The sequence below is a fragment of the Rhopalosiphum maidis genome, chromosome 3 (assembly GCF_003676215.2).
Source record: "Rhopalosiphum maidis isolate BTI-1 chromosome 3, ASM367621v3, whole genome shotgun sequence".
Taxonomy (NCBI): domain Eukaryota; kingdom Metazoa; phylum Arthropoda; class Insecta; order Hemiptera; family Aphididae; genus Rhopalosiphum; species Rhopalosiphum maidis.
Genome location: NC_040879.1, coordinates 21,091,763 through 21,113,191, shown reverse-complemented (window position 1 = coordinate 21,113,191; position 21,429 = coordinate 21,091,763). Strand labels below are relative to the sequence as shown.

Here is a 21,429-nt window from a genome sequence, read left to right as displayed (position 1 = left end):
TATGCTGTCGTTCAAAAAAATAAAAAAGTAAAAAATATATTAAGACAAAAAAATATTTAAAAATATATTTTTTTAATAAAAACGTTGTTTTTTTAACAACTTGAAACTATGTAAAAGTATGTTTTCAAAAACATGATTACTTTTTGAAATAATGAGTGTTTTGTGATAAAAGAATCACCCTGTATACCCTTATATTATTACTAATAAGTTATAAGTCAATACCGACATACAATAATGTAAAATGGTTTGAATAGGTTCATGATATAATTAGCTTAAAATTAGTCTAAATATTTTTTTTTCTAAATTCATTATGTACAGAAAAAAAATGATATACTTTTTGGTGAAAAATTTGAAGTCCATTAATGTTTAAATTACAAACAAATAATACGATAATATTATTATGTTGTTATTGTTTGTGACACACAGAAGGAGAAAAATAAAGGAGTTATAAATAAATAAACTTGGGAAAAATCTTCGACTTTTTCTTGGTCAATTAAAATTTTTTTTTATTCTGATGAGCTAATCCACTTAAATGAACACCATAGTATTTCTAAGATAGATTTATATTGTTTTTAATCGTTGTAATGTCGAAAACGACTTTTCTGCAATAACTATTGTAATAGGTATAGTTGCCAATTTTTTTAAAAGTTTATAGACATTTGGATAGTCATTTTCATTACAAATTTAGTAGAGGTGTCCGTCAAAATCTAAACTTTGAAATTACCACAAAAAAAAAAAAAAATATGTTAAAAATTGTGAATATTTTTGTACTAAATATGTTATGTTATTTTAAAAAATATCCAAAATATCTTTTTCTTTCATCGAAAACAAAAAAATTAAACAACAATGTTTTATGTTTTAGTAAATGATCATTTATCATTGATAAAGAATTACATTAATAAAGTAAAATAGTTTCAACTAACTTTAGGTACACAATAATGTTATTGTGTTAAATGAGTGTGTGAAATAAACTTACAATATAAACGGTATTATCAGGACCGAACAACCGATTTAAAATTGTCATAATGTGATCTGATTCTAATGAGTATAATGACTAATGAGTTCGTGGGAACCTGAATACGTATGACGTAAAAATGATCAAAGTAATACTATTCTATAGTATATGTGTGTATGTACTATGTATGCATAATTCATGCGTGCGTGGAGTGTGTATAATACGTTTAAACAGACCGAGTGTGATTTAAAATTTAAAATTCTAAATAAAAATATTTTAAAAAAACTTTTATTTGTTGGATATAAAAATTAATTTTCTATCTCAATTCCGTGGGGGGGAGTTCTGATTTCCAATTCTACCATGGATACACACACACACATATATATATATATATATATTTATATATTGTACAATACACATACATATAGATATAAAAAAAAAAATAATATTTCATTATTAATTATGCGACTTTTGAGTTGTCATAAAAACATCTATACAATCTAAAAATTCTAAACTAAACGAAGTGCTCAAGTATAAATGCATGTACATGCGATAGTTTTTGGAATCCGTTGTCATTTTTCTAGGTGTATGATAATTGATGCGAAATTTCACATTTTTTATAGTGCATTTTTATTACATCTAAGGAAGCGAAAAAAATGTACGTGTTTGCGTTAGTATTTACGTCAAAGAACATGATCCATTTAGGTAAATAACGCAAAATGAAAAAAAAACACTTCGTGTACATGACTACTCGAGGCAATTGTATAGCAATTAGAAAAATAAATAAATAAATTCTGAAGTAATTTAGAGTTATTGTGGTATCATGTAGTAAGCATATTGTTGTTGAAGTGAAACAAATTCTGAAGGTTATTCCACAACAATCAATACAAAAGAAACTAAATTAATAATCACATATAACAAGCATGATAATATAAAATACTGTGTACAACGTGTACATACAGTATGTATGCGACAATAAGAAGGAAGGCTGAATTCTCAATAGAAATGTGAAAATAAAAACTATAAAATATTAACATAAAGTATATTATTATTATTAAAAATTAATATGTTTTGACTATTCGCTATTGACATCAACTGTTTTGAACGGTCGGTCGTATTATAAAATAGCGAGTAAAAATCATAGTTAACGCTAATAAACAATAAAAAAAAATCCTAAATTACCTTAAAATCAAGCTATAAATAATGATTTATTTAAAATACAACGGGAATTATTAAAATGTCATAATAAATTGTCATTTGTTTTCAATAGAGTTTACAAAAATTATAAAATTTTAATATTATTGGGAATAACGAAATTTATTTACGAAGGAGCGGGGGGGGGGGGGTTCTAAGCGCCGAAATGTTGGTGCCATATTTTAAATGTATGTCATTTTGGTATGGAATTAGGATAAGATGCTGTTATGGGCGTTATAATGCGCCTGTGAATTATGAATGATATTTGATATTAACGTTGATTTATAATACTACTTATATTCGATATCTGCATAGTGCATTAACGTTTTTAAATGTTTGTACCATAATTAATTTTAAATTTTTTGTTTGGAGTAGAATATATAGTAAATAAAATTGTTTTCCTGATCATATTTTTCATCTCTACTAAATATTGGAACCACGATTCCACAAAAACAGTCAACTTACGAAGATAAAATTCGTTTTTTTGAGACAAACAACTAGTAAATTATAGACAAGTATTAAGAAAAAAAAAATTAATTATGTACAAAAATATGTTGTGGAAATTTAGAAAAGTACAGTTAACTAAACAGTGACTGGTAACAATAAATCATATTGTGTCAGGATAGAATTTAACATGGACACGGGAAATTATTAAGTTATTATGATATAATATTACTTTAAGTTACTTCTTGTAGTATTAAACATTATTTAATTAAACAGTTTATAACATTTAAATATTATGTATAATTATCTTTAGTAACTTAAGTATTTGAGAATGGTATTACTTTACTAATATTGCATAAATAATAATTATATATACAATATACACCTATATAATATATAATATATATTATACATAGGTAATAGTATTTTCAATTTGCATTTCCCGTGAGGACGCTGTCACTGTGTCAAGGTAAAATAGTGATGACCATCGTGATGTATTTATAAATGTATTTATTTATTTATGATCTAAATACCTTGTTTGATTATTGATTATAAATTAAATTATTTGTCACGTTTATATAAAAAGTTTTGCTAAGGGGACTGCTGTCATTATACATATAACTAAATAAATGTGGCGTGAGGGACTGATATAAACTTGTAAATAATTTTTGTTATTCTTACTCTCGAGTAAATATTTAGTAATTTTAATAGGTTATAAATTTGTTTCGTCAAAGACGAAATCATTGATTTTTTAAAATTAAAATTAGCAGCGTATTATATATGACGTGACATTATATCCTTTTCAAAATGTTCGTTTAAAATTTTTAAATATAGCCTACAACGTGTTGTAGTGTTTATAGAGGAAATATGCAATAATAAGATAAATAAAAAAAAAATTAAAAATAGATGGTTTGTATCAATATGAGGTAATTTGTAAACATTAACTGGGCTCTCCTTGGGGAGGGGGAGTGGACGACCAGGCACTGCAACTCTTTTCTGAGATTTGGGGCCTCACGCTTGAAGAAAAATAGGAAAATTGGTTTAACTGTTTTAACAATTGTTTTATTTTCATATTTTTTTAATTATAGTATTCATAGTAGCGAGTGAAGCAGCGGAGAGTGGACACTAACTAACTTTTTTGATCAAATTGTTATTATGAGTAAAAGTTACCTTTAATTAAGAAATTATTTATTATTTAAGAGAATAACATTATATTTATTGATAAAATAATATTACGAAATTTCTGATTTTCAGCTGAACACTCGTACAACTACAACAAGTCTCATGTAATTGTCTTCGTATTTTGTCGTCTATCGATTGTTATTTAAAATGGATAGCCGACTACGCAATTATTATCGACATTTTATTCATTTTAAGTGATATTAAAAAACGTAAAATAAAAAAAACAAAAGAACATGATTTTAAAATTGTAATATTTTATTAGAATTGGTTGTCTTAATGTTCAAATAAAACAAAATGCTATTAAACAAATTGTCATTAGCTTAAAAATAATTATCATAGTTATAATTATAGACGATCGTAAAACAAAATATTGTAAGTTGTTAAACATATTAATATTGATAGTTCTATTTGAATCTTAAATGTCATTAATAAGTTTTTTGAAATTTTTCATTTAACAAAAATTTTAAATTTTATTTTAAAAGAACAACATAATAAAATTATATAATGAACATAACATTTTCTTTTTTTTTAAATTAAAAGCAAATTGGATCTGTGGGCTAATGCAATACTGCAATAGTTATAGCTTGCAATGACTATAGTAGTTAGTATACCTAGGTACTTTGTGATTTAAATTATAGTAGGGGTAGAAAGAAAAAATTCAAGTACTTTTTAAAATAATTGAGTAAATATAATGAAAAAATAGTGAAATTTATAGATATTTAAAAATATCAAAAATACTAAATACTTTATTTTAATTTTGAAATTTCAAGCGTATTATGCAAATTTCTCCTCGGAAGATTATTTTTATTTTGTTGTAATTAATTAAAAATATTAAACATATACATTTGAAAGTTTACTTACATACATTATGATTTGTGTACCTAAACAAAGCAATTCTCAAAACATTCTAATAATAACTGAATAATGTTGATTATTTATTATTTATAAGCGTTTGAAATTTTTATTTTTTTTTTAATATTATTATGAACATACATTACAATTTCAAGTAATCATTACAAAATTTAATTCAGAAACTTCGATTCGAAAAACTCAAAATATTATGAAAATTATTTAATTTACATCTCAGTGAATATAAGTTTTATACTACTTTCAATAATTACAACTTTGGAAAATATATATACATATCTATGTATATCTATGATTGGTAATAGGTATGCAATATGCACAGGTATTTTTGAATTAATAATGAAAAAATTACTGTTTATATAATTGAAAAAATAAGGATCATCGTAAAAATAAAAATCATACAGTAATTTAAAAAAATTCTAGCTTTATTAGTTTTCAGACAAAAAAACATAAATATTGCCAGGTATTATGCTTCAAAAATTTTGAATTATTTACATTATTATCACCCACATCAAATATGCACCAATTGCATTAGTTATAATGTGGAATATACATTTAGTCGTTTTAAAAATATTTTGAGACCTATATTATAACTAGATTAATTTAACGTTCGAGCATTTAAAAGAACTTGAAATTTAATGCCATAAAAGAATTTAGGATTTAAATAAAAAATGACAAAAAATATGTTTTTTTTTTGTAATATTACTTTGTATATACATAATTTACATATGTATATATATATTTTTGTTAAATATATTGAATGTATTTTCCATAATTTTTATTTTACTTACACTAAAATGAAATTTTTTTCCACATTTATTTTTGTATTTTAATTATCTGCATATATATATATATCTGGAGATTTCGGAAAAATTATTAAAACCTACTGGCTATTGTATTACTACGTAATAGTACAAATATAATAAAATAAATTAATAAATAAAATATATTTTATAAGTATAATATAGAATATAAAAAATTAATTGATTAACACCTTTTAAACTTATCTTTAAATGTTTTGGTTTTGCTATGATATAATTTTTTTGTTAGTGTACCTCGTTTTAGAGCTGGAAAAATGCTTAATCCTTAAACTTTTAAGGGTAGTTTTTGGTAGAAAATTAGTTCTAGGATAATGGATTTCAACGTGATCATAATTCATAATAGGTATGCCGACTGTATCGTATACATAAATTACAAAATTTCTTTACAGACTATAGAGAATATAATATACAAATACAAAGTGTATATAATCCTTATTAGTTATTATTACACTGACAGTATCTATTATACAACTTGTATTTTTTATATATATATGGACTCGCGGCTAAATGCGATCTTGTACACTTCGTACTCATATTTCATATTATACAAGTACCTAGCTATAGCTAAGCTTTTAAGCAAACATAATATAATATTAGAGATTATAATTAAATTATTACATTTATCAACACTATATGAAGTGTCTATGTTATTGTTTAGGTTTTACTGGTGTCGTCTAGAAAATTATATATCAATGCCTAAAAAAACCGTTTTTGACGCGTCGGTATGATATATTATTTTCTATGTTACGATACCTATGCGGTTATATTACGACTTATATTTGTAAACTGTTATGGCTATAAATTATTATTAATGTCAAAATATAATTGTATAATTTATCTCTTTCGTCCCGTGGCACATGCAAGGAAGTTCTTGTTTGTGACGATCTAACAACTTATAATAATATAATACGTTAGGACTTAGGAGAGGTAAAATATACACGTGAATAATGGGCGCGACTCGCATGACTAAGCCAACATAATATAGCTTCCAAGAAATAAGACTGTTTCAAGTGTCCAAAAACAACGTACAAAATAAACTCAATAAGGCACGTATATAATACTTATATATATAATAGGGAAAGTGATCAAGGGGACTCAAGCCCCAAGAGAATTATTTTAAAATTAAGTATATCATTTATATAAATAAATGTATAAATATATATATACATATTATGCCTATAACATATAACATGTATGATAAATGTATAAATATTAAGGTATGCCTTGTAAAAAAAATATTTTAATTATATTATAATAAAATTATAAATATTTTGATTAATGCATCTATAAGAAAATCGAAACAATTTTTTGTAAGATTTATCAACATAATTTAACATTATACGTTCATTACAATAAATTAAGATTGTTAATGCAATTGTATACGTTTCTCTGTAATATAATAACAAAGTTTTATGTAAATCCTAGACGTATGTCTATAATAATTGTATCTGGGTTCGCCCGTTTAAATAAATAAATAAATACTATAACATCATTACAAATAATTTGTAATTTTATCAATAATAACTATACAATTACTTTTAATTATGAATTAAAATAATTTTTATTTTATAAATATTTTCCTGATAAGTTTAAAAAAATCCATGATAACAACTTTTATAAAAAAAAATGATACACCTAAATTCTATTCTTATTTTTTGAAAGAGCTACTAGAATATTTGGGTGGACTTATAGTCACCAAGCCCCCCCTTCCTTATTTGCTGTACTGCTTAAACAGTGTAGTTTCACGGACAATTTGCGAAATAGGTTTTTGTAGCCATATCAATATGACTTATTATATAATATTGTCGGATACGAATGGTAAACGAACATTTTCGTTGGATCCGGGACAACAAATCTCGCAAACTAGTTAGCGTATTTTGGCAGTGCATAAATATGTCTCCATTTAGCTAAGGTCTAACCCAATAAACCTGTCAATCGCCAGGGGCCCCGATTTTATTTTATTTATGGGAGTCTGTCAACGACAAAATTAAATGTTATTATTTCTAAATTAAAGCTGTGATTTTATTATTATTAATTAATATATTAGATACATAAATATATACTATAATGAAAGTTGACATAACCGATATCTCGCTCGACGAAAAAATGATAAAATCTCGGAAAAATGATAGTTACCTATTGGCTATTTCAATATATTTAATATAATATGGACACAAAGATGAGTAATATTTCTCCTCGATATTTTCATAACAGACAACAATCTTAGTAAATATGGGTTACGACCGATTACATTCTAAATCACCAATAATGAAAAGGTTAATTGCGCAAACTTATAATTATTTATGTGCCTAATTATCTATTATATATGTATGTATGTGTGCACTTGTATTTAATATAATGTATTTATAAATATATATTATCGGTTTTTTTAATATTTTCATTGAATATATACGTATATACCTAAATGTCTTTTATTAAAATAGTATTACAGTCTGTCTATAACAAACACTTGTTTATGAAGGAAATTGTTGATGTTCTAGTGATTTAATATACAGGTTTCACCTATACGTAGTATAAAATATTATTTCGGCTTCATAAACCAAAGTTCTATGTTTTTGAGTTGACTCTTTAAAACTAGTTATGATTAGGGTTATTATTATTTAGTACATTTATAGGTTATGAGAGAAAAAAATCAATTTTTTAAAAAATAATATTAAACATGTATAATATATGTATGAAAATCAATGAAATACGCAGTATTTTTCCTAGAATTAACAAAATATGAAAAAAAATCATTAAAATTGTTATTCGTCTCCTCGTTTAAATATCTGATTTTGTTCTAATTTTAATTTCAAATATATCTGTAAAAAAATGTGCTTATATATTTTAAGATTTTTTGATTTTTGAATAAATTATTTATGAGGAACCGTGATTAAATTTTCAAGTTTTTTATTTCGCCAACATTTTTTTTTTATCTCGATCTATGTAGGAAAAAATGAAAAAAAAATCTAATATTTTAAATATCTATAATTACTAAATAGCTTAAAAAGAGGCAAAATATTTTAAAATTATATGGTCTATAGAAAATAATAATATAAAAATTTGGTGAAAAATTAATATATTTACTGTAATTCATTTCTGAATCAGAAAAAAATCAGAAAATTGGTTTTACGTAAACATTTCATTTTTTTCTCAAATTTTTTATTTTATTTCCCCCATTAAAGTACAGGGAATTTTTACTTTTGACTCCTAATCAACCACTAGATTCATTTAACTATAACAATAGATATTAAGTTGAATATTAACGTACCTATTTTTATTACTATATAAAAAACATAATTATAAACCGCTAAGCTCAGAATCTAAAAACATGTACAATATTATATGGGTACACGCAAACAGTGGCCGAAGAACAAAATAAATTTGAATTAATAATTCCGACGCGTATTATTATCATGCCCGCAGTATTATAACTTTACATCGTGTCGTGTGTTTACTATACCGTACAGTCTATACGTATATATAATGTAATCGGAGCGAAACAACGAGATTTGTCTGAAACGAAAGAGTATAAACATAGTTTTATTATTCATAGTAATATGTAATTATGTAAATCCGTCGTCCGAGTTTCCGATATATAGGCATATAGTCATTGTATAATATAATATTATACTCGTGTATCGGACGACATCACAAATATTAGGATATACGCCACACGGTGCCGGTAAATACCATTTTAATCAAAAACCTACGATGTTTGTTTTTAATCCTAACCATAATTTTGAATGTCACATTAAAACCATAGTACATAATATATCCATATAGCAAGTATTATCCGGCTAAGGGAATGTTATCGTGTTGAAAATAAAACAAATCCGGTAAATTATATGCTCTGAGCACAGATTAATAGTGATGATTAATATATACTTAAATTACTACCTCCGCGATCCGCCCCGCAACACAAGCCGTGCGCGCATATGTCAGTCATCTAGAATCTAGATTGATTACGCGATTCGTAAATAGGTTCTGCCTGCAACGGGATAACATTAATCTACATTTTAATACGTTATATGACACTAATATTTTGTTGATATTATTTAAAAAGCTATATATCTAGTGATGAGCAAACCAAGATCAAGACCAAGCCTACGGCAGTCCTATTTTCATTTTGAAGTACTCGAATATTTGTGATAATTGATTATATAGGTATAGCGGTTATACTAGGTTACAACTTCTGAAAATAACTTTTTAAATTCTAGCCCAAACTAACCATCTAGTCTTCATCTTTTAAATAAAAAATAAATTATCAAAATCTGATTTTTTGTAAAGTGTGCGAGTTTTTCCCGTATGGTAAGTTCTTATACTAAAAACTAATAACGCGTCGGCTTTGCCGCACACAATCGATTTTTAAAGGATTTGATATTGGTAATATTTTAAAGTTATTAAACATAGTTATTTAAAGTTTGGTTATATCCGATGATAACTAATTAATAATAAATTATATGTAGTTTTTTTGATTAATCTGGTTTATTAAATAGTAATTTTAATCACTATAAATGTGTAAAAAAACGTCTCCTGAAGAAACGCAAAAAAGTACACAATACAATAATCACATTGTACATTTTGCTCTGTTCCAAATCTATGTATAGAAGGAAATTTTGGGTAACGATGAAGAATAAAAATCGATTTTTTACAGGCGCACGAATATTCTTATTCAACCGGTTAGCCGTGTCAACTCGGCGTGTTAACATTAATGCATTTGTGCGGGTTTATCCAAGTGAATTACCTACTGTCGACAGATTTCGGCAAACAAATACAGTTGTATACCTTTATTACGCAATATTTTTTGACTGAATAATATATAACGACCATTTTTTAAATTACGCATAATTATGTGTGCGTTTATATTCAACTGCGCGTACCTATATAGAATATTAGTTTGAATTAATATTTATTATTATTTCAATAAATTCCTGCATAATAGATAATGCATTATAAACAAATTTCGTGACGAAAAACAAAATTATCACAGGTCTTATTTCATTTTATTGTTTTAAGTTGAACTGAACAAAAAGATTCAATCAAAAGTCCATTTTTATTTCAAAATATGTAAATAGTATATAGTACGTTCTTTTAATCCTTTCGCAATGAAAACTACAAATAATAGATATAGGTATAATCTATATATAATAACCATTGCAGGTTTTTCATTTCCTTAATTCCAACATGAATTATTAAGAAAAAAAACAATAATTTATTTAGTAAGCGCTCCTTGTGTCTCATATATTTTTTTGACATGAATTTAGACCTTGCCAGTTATTTATACAGATGTTAGACGACAAAAATGTAACGACAGCGCACAGGTTTCTCGATTCAACCAAAAGTGTACCTTTTCTCTTTCCATTAGTACACTAGCCATACAATTATCTTATATTTTTTCCCAATAACCTTTATCACTATTTCCACCAAATGAAATATTAACCAATTTTACATTTCTAGTAAAAAAAATTCTATACTGTTAAGAACTTAAGAGCTTATACTCAGGTATGTACAGCAAGTTTATTTAAAATAATTGTCATATAAAATATTGAATTAAATATGAATTACTGTATAATACTAAATAGTTTAATATACATGCAATATTATTAAATTAAATAAACATATGGAATATAATTAAAAATTTTTTTATATACTTAATGAATAATTTATTAAGCAATAATAAGTATATCCTGGACCGGTACTATCTTACCGAAGACGAAATTGTAAATCGATCGGATATATACGTATTACCGACCAGTTCGTTGTATATATTATTATATGACCATTTTTTATTGTCTTTATTCGACTGACTCACACGGCTTTGGTACTAGTAAAAAGTTGCCTAATATTCTTACTTACTATGTAAAAATGATTTTATTAAAATGTATAGTGAACTGTTTTTTTAATATTTTAATGTATTTTAAATAAACTTCCTTTGTAGTAGCTTTTTAATTGTATATATATTGTTTCCCCGAAACGTGAAATCAGTCAATACCTTTTTTGGTGGAAACATGTTAAGCCCGTAACGACGGCAGGTGCATAAAATATTACTACCTAGGTATGGGCCTATGACCTAAATCTCAATTATTGTATTGTGAGTGTTAGCATAAGTACTAACGTTCAGTACAATTGTACAATATGTACAAACATAAATCTTGTAAAGATATCTATCTTAAATCACCGAATAACGAGTACCAAAAAAGCAATACAAATCTAAACTGGACAATTACTATTGAGGTCACAAGGTTACCGAGTTACAAAATTGTACTGCTCAATCACTTTTGAATTGTTTAAGAAGATGCCAGCGTAGTATTTGTGATCTCTCTCTAACCCACGCGTAACATAGCAAATTTTACGTTCTCAATAATTGTTATAACTATATTAATTTCTCAAATTAAAGTGAAATGACCTCTTATAAAATTTAAAGTTAAGAACATTAGCTAAGGCATCTCATAAGCGTTATATTATATTTTTATTTTAAAGCGAGTTATGAGTTTTTTAAGGCGTATAAACAGTTTACAGTTTTAAAATACTCATAACTCACTTTAAAATATAATAACACGCTTATGAGATGCCTTAGCTAATGTTCTTAACTTTAAATTTTATAAGAGGTCATTTCACTTTAATTTGAGAAATTAATATAGTTATAATAAATATTGCGAACGTAAAATTTGCTATGTTACGCGTAGGTTAGAGAGAGATAATAAATACTACACTGGCATCCTCTTAATATCACTAAGACATTGTTAAACACAATGACGAACTCGTGAAAATCACGTCATTATCAAACATACATGTGCTATTGGTAATTGATTCTAAATAATATAATAAATAATAAATTTTTCCAGATTTAATTTGAAATCATGAAAATGCAACTAATACCAACCGACAACAAAGTAAAATGTACAATAACTATAGTTAAAACTTCTATAACATATTATTTTTATTTGAAAATAAATATTTTACCAGTCAAAATAAGGTCATATATATAATAAGGTATTGTAAGGTCACACTCCTTTATTCACTGTTTTGTGTTTATCTGCAAGTACCTACTACATTATACGAACTATACGTACAGAAATTAAAAACAGTTTTAATTTTTTCAGGCAACGCGTACGGCGGCGTGCCTATCTAGGTATGTTATGATTAACCAATGAATTTTTTTTTTCGGAGTACTTGAAAGTAGCTTATTAGGAATAGTGAACAGTCACTGCAGGTTAGTGGTTTCGTGGAAGCTGTTGCCGTGACGTTGATTGTTTCGAGTTACAATAAAATCAAGTAATTTGCGCAGCTTTGTGGCTATATTACACACTGTCGAATTAGGAATCCAGCCAGAGCGCTAGTCACAGTCCAGTCTTCGCACCAGACTATTTTATTATTATTATTATTATTTTTATTCCTCAGACTTCATAATAATATTATCATACCGACAGCAGCAACATCAGCTGTCAACGACCCGTAGTGTACGTCGCCGCAATATACATATATAAACGAGTGTAATGTGTGATGGTTTTGCGGTGTTACCGGTTACGCTAAGCGGACGTGTTAGACAAAATTGTATGGTTAACATTTATCAAGAATCAGGATTATAATATTATTATCTATAAATTTAACGATTTTCAATTAATTATTAAATAAATTTGTTGATAGGTATCTATATAAATAAACTTATACATGCGTCAATATATTATAATATAATGATAAATTGAAAATATGTTTTATTAGCTAGAGTTAATTACAGATTACGATTTATTTCACAAATTACTTTATAGTATGAAAATATTCAACGTCAAATAATAAAAAATTGGAAAAGTATTATTTTATTTATTTTACTATCGGCAACGCCATGTATGCCAACTTTTTTTTACATTTTTAATTATATTTATTTAATTATTTTGAAATTTCGTCATCACTGAACTTATACATTTTTCTTTATTTAATATTTCTCGACATATATTATTTAAATTTGAATTACGCATTATTATATATATATATACATTATACTTTATACTTGTTTTAAAACATAGCCTAATTAAAAAATATTAGGACTTAAAAGTAAAACATGCTATTCAATTTGTAATGGAATGGTTCACAAACATTGGCTGTACGCATTGTAGAATTAGAATGAGCTTAATTAGATGGTGGAAATAAACTGTTAACCATCACAAGAGAAAAGTCAAAAATAAAGTTTAAGTTGTGCACATAAGTGCATCGTGCATGATAAATTAACTTGTGGGTACACGGCATGCGATTTGAACATACACCTCTAAGAGATGGCATGCCCGAATTGCATCCTTCCAAGTGTGCCCATAAAAGACATGGCCCGAATGCGTCAAACATTACAAATGATTTTCTTACTATGTATACTATTTAGTATTTAAACAACGTGCATTCCACCGGGAACCACAACCTAGACTACACGCCAAAGATTTTAATTTTTAAATTTTAATATATTATTTTCACTTAAGCAGTCAATTTAAAATTGTAATATATTATTTTTGTTATTTCTATAATAATTTCATTATAAAATAGTTTTCGGTATTGATTTTTATCATTGCCGATATTTTAATCTCCACGTAATCAAATCTTGTTAATTTATGCGATTTTATAATAATCTAATTTTTTTTTTTTGATAAAATATGATTTGAATATCAATTCAATTTGTTTGTTGTTTGTATAATTATTAATTGTAAATGCAGTTGAGCTGTACAAAAAAAATATCAGTAATCACATAGTGGATGCACATGGGCAATTAAAAAGGTACAGTTTGAAAACAAGACGCATTCGAGCATAGTCCGACGCATAAATTAATATAGTATTATAATACAACAGTGGCATTATAACGGGACAAGTGGGGAGAGGGGGCTTCTTCGTATATCCTCCTGAAACATATTTTAAAAAAACGCATAAATATGCCTATTTGGCATAAAACCTCTAAAAATGCAAAAATAAAAGTTCACATACTTAACCACAGTACCTTAAAATGGATTTCTATGTCACCTAACATTAAACACGACTTAGCAAGATTGATATGCAAATGCCTGAACGCACGAGCAACGGCGTATAACCATATCAATATGCACGTTCAATTTTAAATATTATGTAATTATTTGCTTGTACGTGTGCTTAAACTGGTAAAGTGTATTAACATTTTGTCCCCGCCCACGAACATGACCAAATTATGCCACCGATATTATATACAATAATCATGTCAACCAGTACTGATATAGTACCTCGAGTAGGTACGATATATTATTATTACTAATCCAACGAGTTTATATAATGCACATGTTGTAGTTAATCAATTTTAAATTATGTATTTATAATAATGTTTATAAATTCGGGTCGTTGGTCAATCATAAAGTGCAATAACGCATCATACGGTTTGGATCCCCTTACCTGACGTCGTCGGTTACGCGTGCAGGCGGCGGCGGCGGCGGCGGCGACAACGGTTGCTGATCGTCTGTGCAGATCTCGGCCTCGGTCTTGGTGTACGTGTCCTGTCTGGTGAACACTTTCCGGTTGAGCTCGGGCGTGGCGGGCTTGAGACGGGGTATCTTGGACGTGACCGGCGGCGACGTCGCGTCCGCGGCAGCGACCGGCGTGTAATGGTGGAACGAATTGCTCCGCCGGCCGATCGTTGCGTAATTGGTCCTGGTGGCCGCGGCTTCCGTTTGCGTGGTGCGATTATGGCCGCTGCGGTCGTCTCTGCAGACATCCGTCTGAGTGGCGCGCGTCACCGGCACGGCGGCAGGTTTCGTGTCCGTTGTCACATCGGCCGAACACCCGACGTGCTTGAGCGTCGGTTTCGCGGCCACGCTGGCGTCGTACGTCCGCGGCCTAGCCGTCACGCCTACCGCGACCGTCCTGACGGCGGCCGGCCTGGAGGACTGCGTGCCAACGTTTGCCGTCGTTGGTGCAGCCGTCACCGTTACCACCGCTGCCGCAGCCGCTACGGTGGCCGGCTGGACGTCTGTGACCACCGCGGTCTGAGTGCACGCCACTGAGGTGGCTGGCTTTACGGCGTCCTTGGTCTGGGTGTGCGCCGCTATTGTGGCTGGCTTGGTGGCGGCGTCCGTCTGGGTGTGCACGGCGGCCCCGGACGGAGGCCGTTCCGTCATCGTAGACGTGTTCACGGACGTAGCCGACGGTGTCGTTACTCCCACGTCCCGGCACATGGGCACACAGTTAACGCCAACCTCTTTGGTGGAAACGGCTGTGCGCCTGTTAGCCGGAAGCGCCGACAGGGACCATCCGCCACCGACTAGAAATGAATAATTATATATATATATATACATAAACTGAGGATATAATATTAATATCTTAGATTAGTTATTAGGCCGAAGTCTGGCATATAGGGAGTCGACGTAATGTTAAGTGTTAGGTGCAGGTACCGCGTATTTTGTTTTCTTAACTGAAAACCAAAAAAATTTCGAGTCGTCATATTGGGTTGTAGCTTAAAGCGGGTATAAAATGTTTATGACTAAATCGTAATTTTATCAAAATTTTGAGTCGAGTTCAGGTCATTGAGTAAGCCTACAACGTCCACAAAAACCTAAATATAGAGAACGCCATCACAAGCAAGTGTTTTATTCCGTTCTATACAAACATACAATACAATTTTCTTCAGCAGTTTTGTGTTGTTATACTTTTAAAAATAGAGAGAATTGATCTATTATCAAATTTAATGGTTAGAAAAATATCTATATTTATCGTGGGATTTCTATAACATTTATATTTTTAAGCAAGCTTAGAAAAGATACCTAACAGTCAACTCTCTTGACTCGCTGCTTAACAGCTATAAAGTCGTAAAAAATTAACAGTTGTAGAGAAAACTCGGATAATGTTATTACCCAATGTTACCTTAAACTTTGGTAATAGGTAAAATTTGCTCTAACGATTAAAACTTACTGCGCAAAATTAGAACCACAGTACGCAAAATATACAATTGCTATGTTTTACGTTTGAAGAAGAGAAACAATACATGCAGATGTGACGATCAACGACTAAAGTGATTAACATTAATTACATTATTATCCAACTAAAACATTAATTATATATTTTGTTGAATATTTAACAAAAAAAACATAAATACGTATTAATGGGTGGTAAAATTTTTCCTATTTTTTTTCTACAGGACGTATAGGCAAGTATACAAAACCTCGATACTTGTAGGATTTTAAATTAATAACATACTGTAAGGGATGATTTTAATTGTTAATTAAAGTAAATCTGTTTACTAATATGTACTATGAAATTTTATACGAGATATTTTTTAGAATTGGTACTTATAATTAGTTTAATTTCGGTATAAATCACACCATATTTTCAAAGGAATGTGAAAATATAGTCTACGCGTAAGAAGCAAAATTTTCCAAGGACTCGATATATGTTTTATTATATACTATTTTACGGCAGGATCGCACGATGAGTTATTGTCTCGTGTAAACGTCAAACTTTTTTTAATTGTTTTAAAACATAATAACAGATAGACACACACGCGTGAGCGCGCGTCGCTGCGACCTACTCGTTTATCCACAAACGGCTAATGCGATTCTGCGTGTTTACATGTGTATACTGAAAAATTGAAAAAAATATATACCATACTCGGAGCGTAGTCCCGAGACACGTTGTGCTTTGTCCCGTGTTAATTATTTATAGTCATCTTGCCTACCACCGTGATGTTATATTATGCTGCGACGTTCGTGCTCTGAGGACGCGTGATCCGTAAGCGTGCAGCTTCCCCCCACACCTGTCCCATTGTAGGTACCTATTATATTTTGAAGCATAATATACAGTCGATCGTTCGTTTCATCCGTTTTTGAAAACCACTAACCCAACGACCGTTGCGCCAATTTACATATCATACTATAATTATATAGTATATTTACTATTTTCTATTACATACATATATATATATATATTTAAATTTCATAATATTGGTGTGACCTCTGAAGATAGTATAAATCTTGGATTTTGTACTGTATATCTATTAGCAGCTACTAAAGCATAACAATGTCAAATCAAGTTTAAAATGTAGCAAAATTCGTCAAAATGAATATTATTTTAGAATTCTAGGTGATGAATGTATAGGTTTTAACCTTGGTGTGTTTTATTTTTTTGTGTCTGCCATTATATTTTTAATTTTATATTAGTAATAAAAATTCTTAGGATTTTGGCTTTGAGGCTGGTTTTTGGTAGGAAATTGAATTTATTTAGTACTTTAGGGAGTTAAAAGTAGTATATACAGTTCATGGGATTTTTCAAAGCAACGTGAAAAATATAAAAAAATATGGGAAAACGAAAATTTTTACACAGAACCACATTTTGACAAAATCTATTCTTTTTATTGTAAGTCAAAAAATAAATAACTATAGAGATTTCAAAATTTTCATTAAATATTAATATCACTATTAAATAAATAATATGATTTTCAAAATATTTAGACTAGTTTTAAGCTATTTATACACATTCAAAATTTTTGATTTTTTTTTTTTTTTTTGGTAGACATCGTAAATATTTTAATTCACGAGAAATACCACATGCCAATGATTAAATAAGTAAATAAAAAACATTTTTACAAGGACATTTTTTTTTTGCAAATTTAGGTTAATTTTTCGATTGAATAATTTATTAGAATAATTTTTCTATTGTAAATAATTCAGTGGATTTTTTTCAAAAAATAAATCAAATTCAAAATCCGAACGAGTAGTTTTTTAATTATTAAAAATGTTTACAAATTATACATCTTGATAGAATAATATTAATTACTAAAATGTTCAATTCATAATAGTCCGTATATCTTTCAAACCTACCCTCATGAACATTTTACCTTCATGCACAAACTTAAATAACTCAAAAACAACTATTTCGAATTTTAATTTTAATACATCAACATTTTTAGAAAAAAATATTCGATAAATGATGTATAATAGAAAATCACCCACTTTTTGGAGTTCATATTTGAAAAACAGAAGTTTGTAACTTCGTAGAACACTTCTTCAGTAGTATAAAAATCTCATGAATTTAAAAATGTGGTATAGGTCCCTAAGACTGGATTTTGAATAACTGCATTATTGAATTAAAAAAGAGGTGAGTGTACTGGATTAATCACCCTATATAAAATTTAAAAATCAAAATATTAACTTAACTTCACCAAATCATATTATTAAAATAATAATGGGAATATACTAATAAGTACTCACTAAAATGAAAATAAATGCGTAAACCTTAAACACTTCAAAAGCAAGAACTAAAACTACATATTATATTGCGATCGGATAAAGTTACAAAACGATTTTTTTTTTTTTTTTTTATTCGTGTTTAAATATTACGTAGTCGGTAACCTTATATTAAGTAATTGCCAATTTAAAAATCCTCGCCTATAAAAAAAAAATGTAATCTATAATTTACTATCAACCATACATTAGGTATATTATTATTTAAAAAAAATGTCCCGACAATACTCTTTTAAATCATTAATAATTTATTAGTTTTCAACTATAGGTACCTATAAATTATAACCATTATTTATTAATTATATTTTCAAATTGCTTTATTATATTATCATAAGATATTTGACTCTTGTATATATGTTCTTACTTTTTGTTATGCTTTATTATTAATAATGTTGCCTAAGTATTTATTTTATTTTTGCGATAAGAATACTATAATATTATTATCAATTACAATACCAACCATAAATGTCCATCAGCTATTAAACCTATAATATTAACATATATGTATTGGCTATTATACTTATACAGTATGCACATATAGACCATTTGGCCATATTATAGTGCTTAAGGGCTGAGTGCCTGAGCTATCAAACATCTCGTTTCCAATTCTTAAAATAATTAAGATTATTTTAACCTATTAAACAAATAACTATTTAATATAGGTACGTAAATGTAAAGTTATTTATTTTTTTTTCGTAGTAAATATTTTAAAAAATATTCGAAATTAATATCAATAAAAAAAACATACGATGGGTTTAAGAAAAATTAATTTATTACTTCCAAATAAATATGTAAGAATGAAAATATAGTTATAAATTAATATTAATAATCATAATATGTTATGCTATTTTATTGGAAATGAATTTATTAATATATAATATTGTTAGCATTAATCTTGTGTGGGGGGCGTGATTACATCCGGTGATATTATACTATTATATTAGGATGGCCTTCAAGACCTAAAATCCTATTCAAATTGCGTAGGTATAGTAATTTCGGCAAGTGTACAACTTTGCCATGCAAATCCAAACCTAGCCCATCTAGGTATTAAAAACGTGTATTTGTGCGAAAACACTTACCCGTTGCATATTTGTTTGTGTTCTCCGACTTCTTGTGTTTGTCTAATTCAGAGGATAAGCGTTGCTTCTCCAAATTCAACGAGGAAACCTGCGCCTGTTTTGTACACACAATACAATTGACAATATTTTATTATGTATATTATATTTCTTTAAGGCATCACCTACACGTCCTACATATAAATATGTAAATTATACGCACCTCTTAAAATCCCGAAACAAAATAACTTATAACATGTATGTAAAAATAATAATCAGTTATTCAGTTATATAACTGTGAATAAATCTCACACATGCCCGAATTTGTATTTCGATTTTATTAAATGTAATATTATTATTATTGTATTTTATACTCGACACGTTAGAAATATAATATTGGACATTGTTTATGTAGGAAATTTACTGAAAATACTTCGCAACACGAAATATCCAATTACTTTCATCAATGTTCGCAAACAGATTAGAATATTTTTTTCTTTTATAAATGTGTCAATTAAAAATAATTTTGTTTGACAGTGTGGAATCGTTTTAAAATGTATTCTGCTCATAAGGTATATCACGCTAGAAATATGCTAGATTTGAAATTGTATCCCTGTATGCAATCGGAGACCTTTGTTTTCCAATAACACGCAACAAACCCGTCATCGATTTGTTCTACTTGTTAACACATTCGTTGTGCTCACGACAACTAATTTTATTACTAACATGTAATTAAAGTGTATTGATAGTAATTGTGGATTAAATAATAGATATTACCTTAAGCATAGGCACAAGTTTAACTTGTTCTTCTAAATCTTTAATAATTTCCAAGCTCTTCACCATTTGTTCCCTGATGAGCTGTGAACACCGTGGTTTTAAATACATTAGTGTTATTTCGTACAAATACTTAATTTTTAAGTACAAATTTACTTGGAGTTCGTTATAAGTGTTTAGAGACCGATGCATGGACTGATCAGGCTTGGTGGAATAACCACTACTGCCAGTAGTATTGCTCTCAAAGCTACTATCGAGCTTATTGAAATTCGATTCATCACCTTCAACTAAAATTCAAATTTCCAATAACAAATTGCTTCACAGACATTCGATCCTATATTCTTACATACCTAAGTTTTGATTGGAAAATCCTCTAGGTGGCGGAACAATAGAGTTTGACTGAAACGCCAACTCAAGGGTTTCCTCAAAGTCCATTAAAGCTCTATCCAGAGAGTCTTGCACGTCCGGCGATGCTCTCATAACAGCCTCGGAATGCTTAATAAAACAATTTTATATCAGTATTTATTTGTTTAAAGCAAATGTAAAATATGCGTCGTATATCTGTTTAAAACAAAATTCAAGTGAAAACAAAAAAATTGTTTACGTCTATAAAAATAATGATAATATTAATAATTTCAATTGATTAACAGATTAACAATGAAATCTATACACAGATTTAAATACAATTTAAATTGTTAAAAAAATAATAACTTCAGTTGAAACGAAATAGATAAAATGTAATCAATTTTTTATAAAATTATTTATTTAAATCACTGTTAAACGTTTTAAAAATAATTATTTCAGAATTCATTTAAAAAAAATACATCATATTTGCTAAACTACTTTATAATTATAAACATTTATTTTAAACTAAATGTAAAATAGGTAAATATAAAGCT

The 21,429-nt window shown here is 28.1% G+C and overlaps 1 protein-coding gene across 1 annotated transcript in view; it reads right to left on the bottom strand.

Moving 5' to 3' along the window:
* LOC113556087 (KN motif and ankyrin repeat domain-containing protein 2) overlaps window positions 1–21,429 on the bottom strand; it is a 46,407-nt gene that overhangs the window by 11,733 nt on the left and 13,245 nt on the right. Inside the window, exons 3-7 of the mRNA XM_026960823.1 lie at window positions 20,881–21,025; window positions 20,687–20,817; window positions 20,534–20,614; window positions 19,781–19,874; window positions 14,863–15,727 (exon numbers count right to left, since the gene is read on the bottom strand). Of these exons, the coding sequence (XP_026816624.1) occupies window positions 14,863–15,727; window positions 19,781–19,874; window positions 20,534–20,614; window positions 20,687–20,817; window positions 20,881–21,025 (1,316 nt within the window). The remainder of the gene's footprint in view (window positions 1–14,862; window positions 15,728–19,780; window positions 19,875–20,533; window positions 20,615–20,686; window positions 20,818–20,880; window positions 21,026–21,429) is intronic.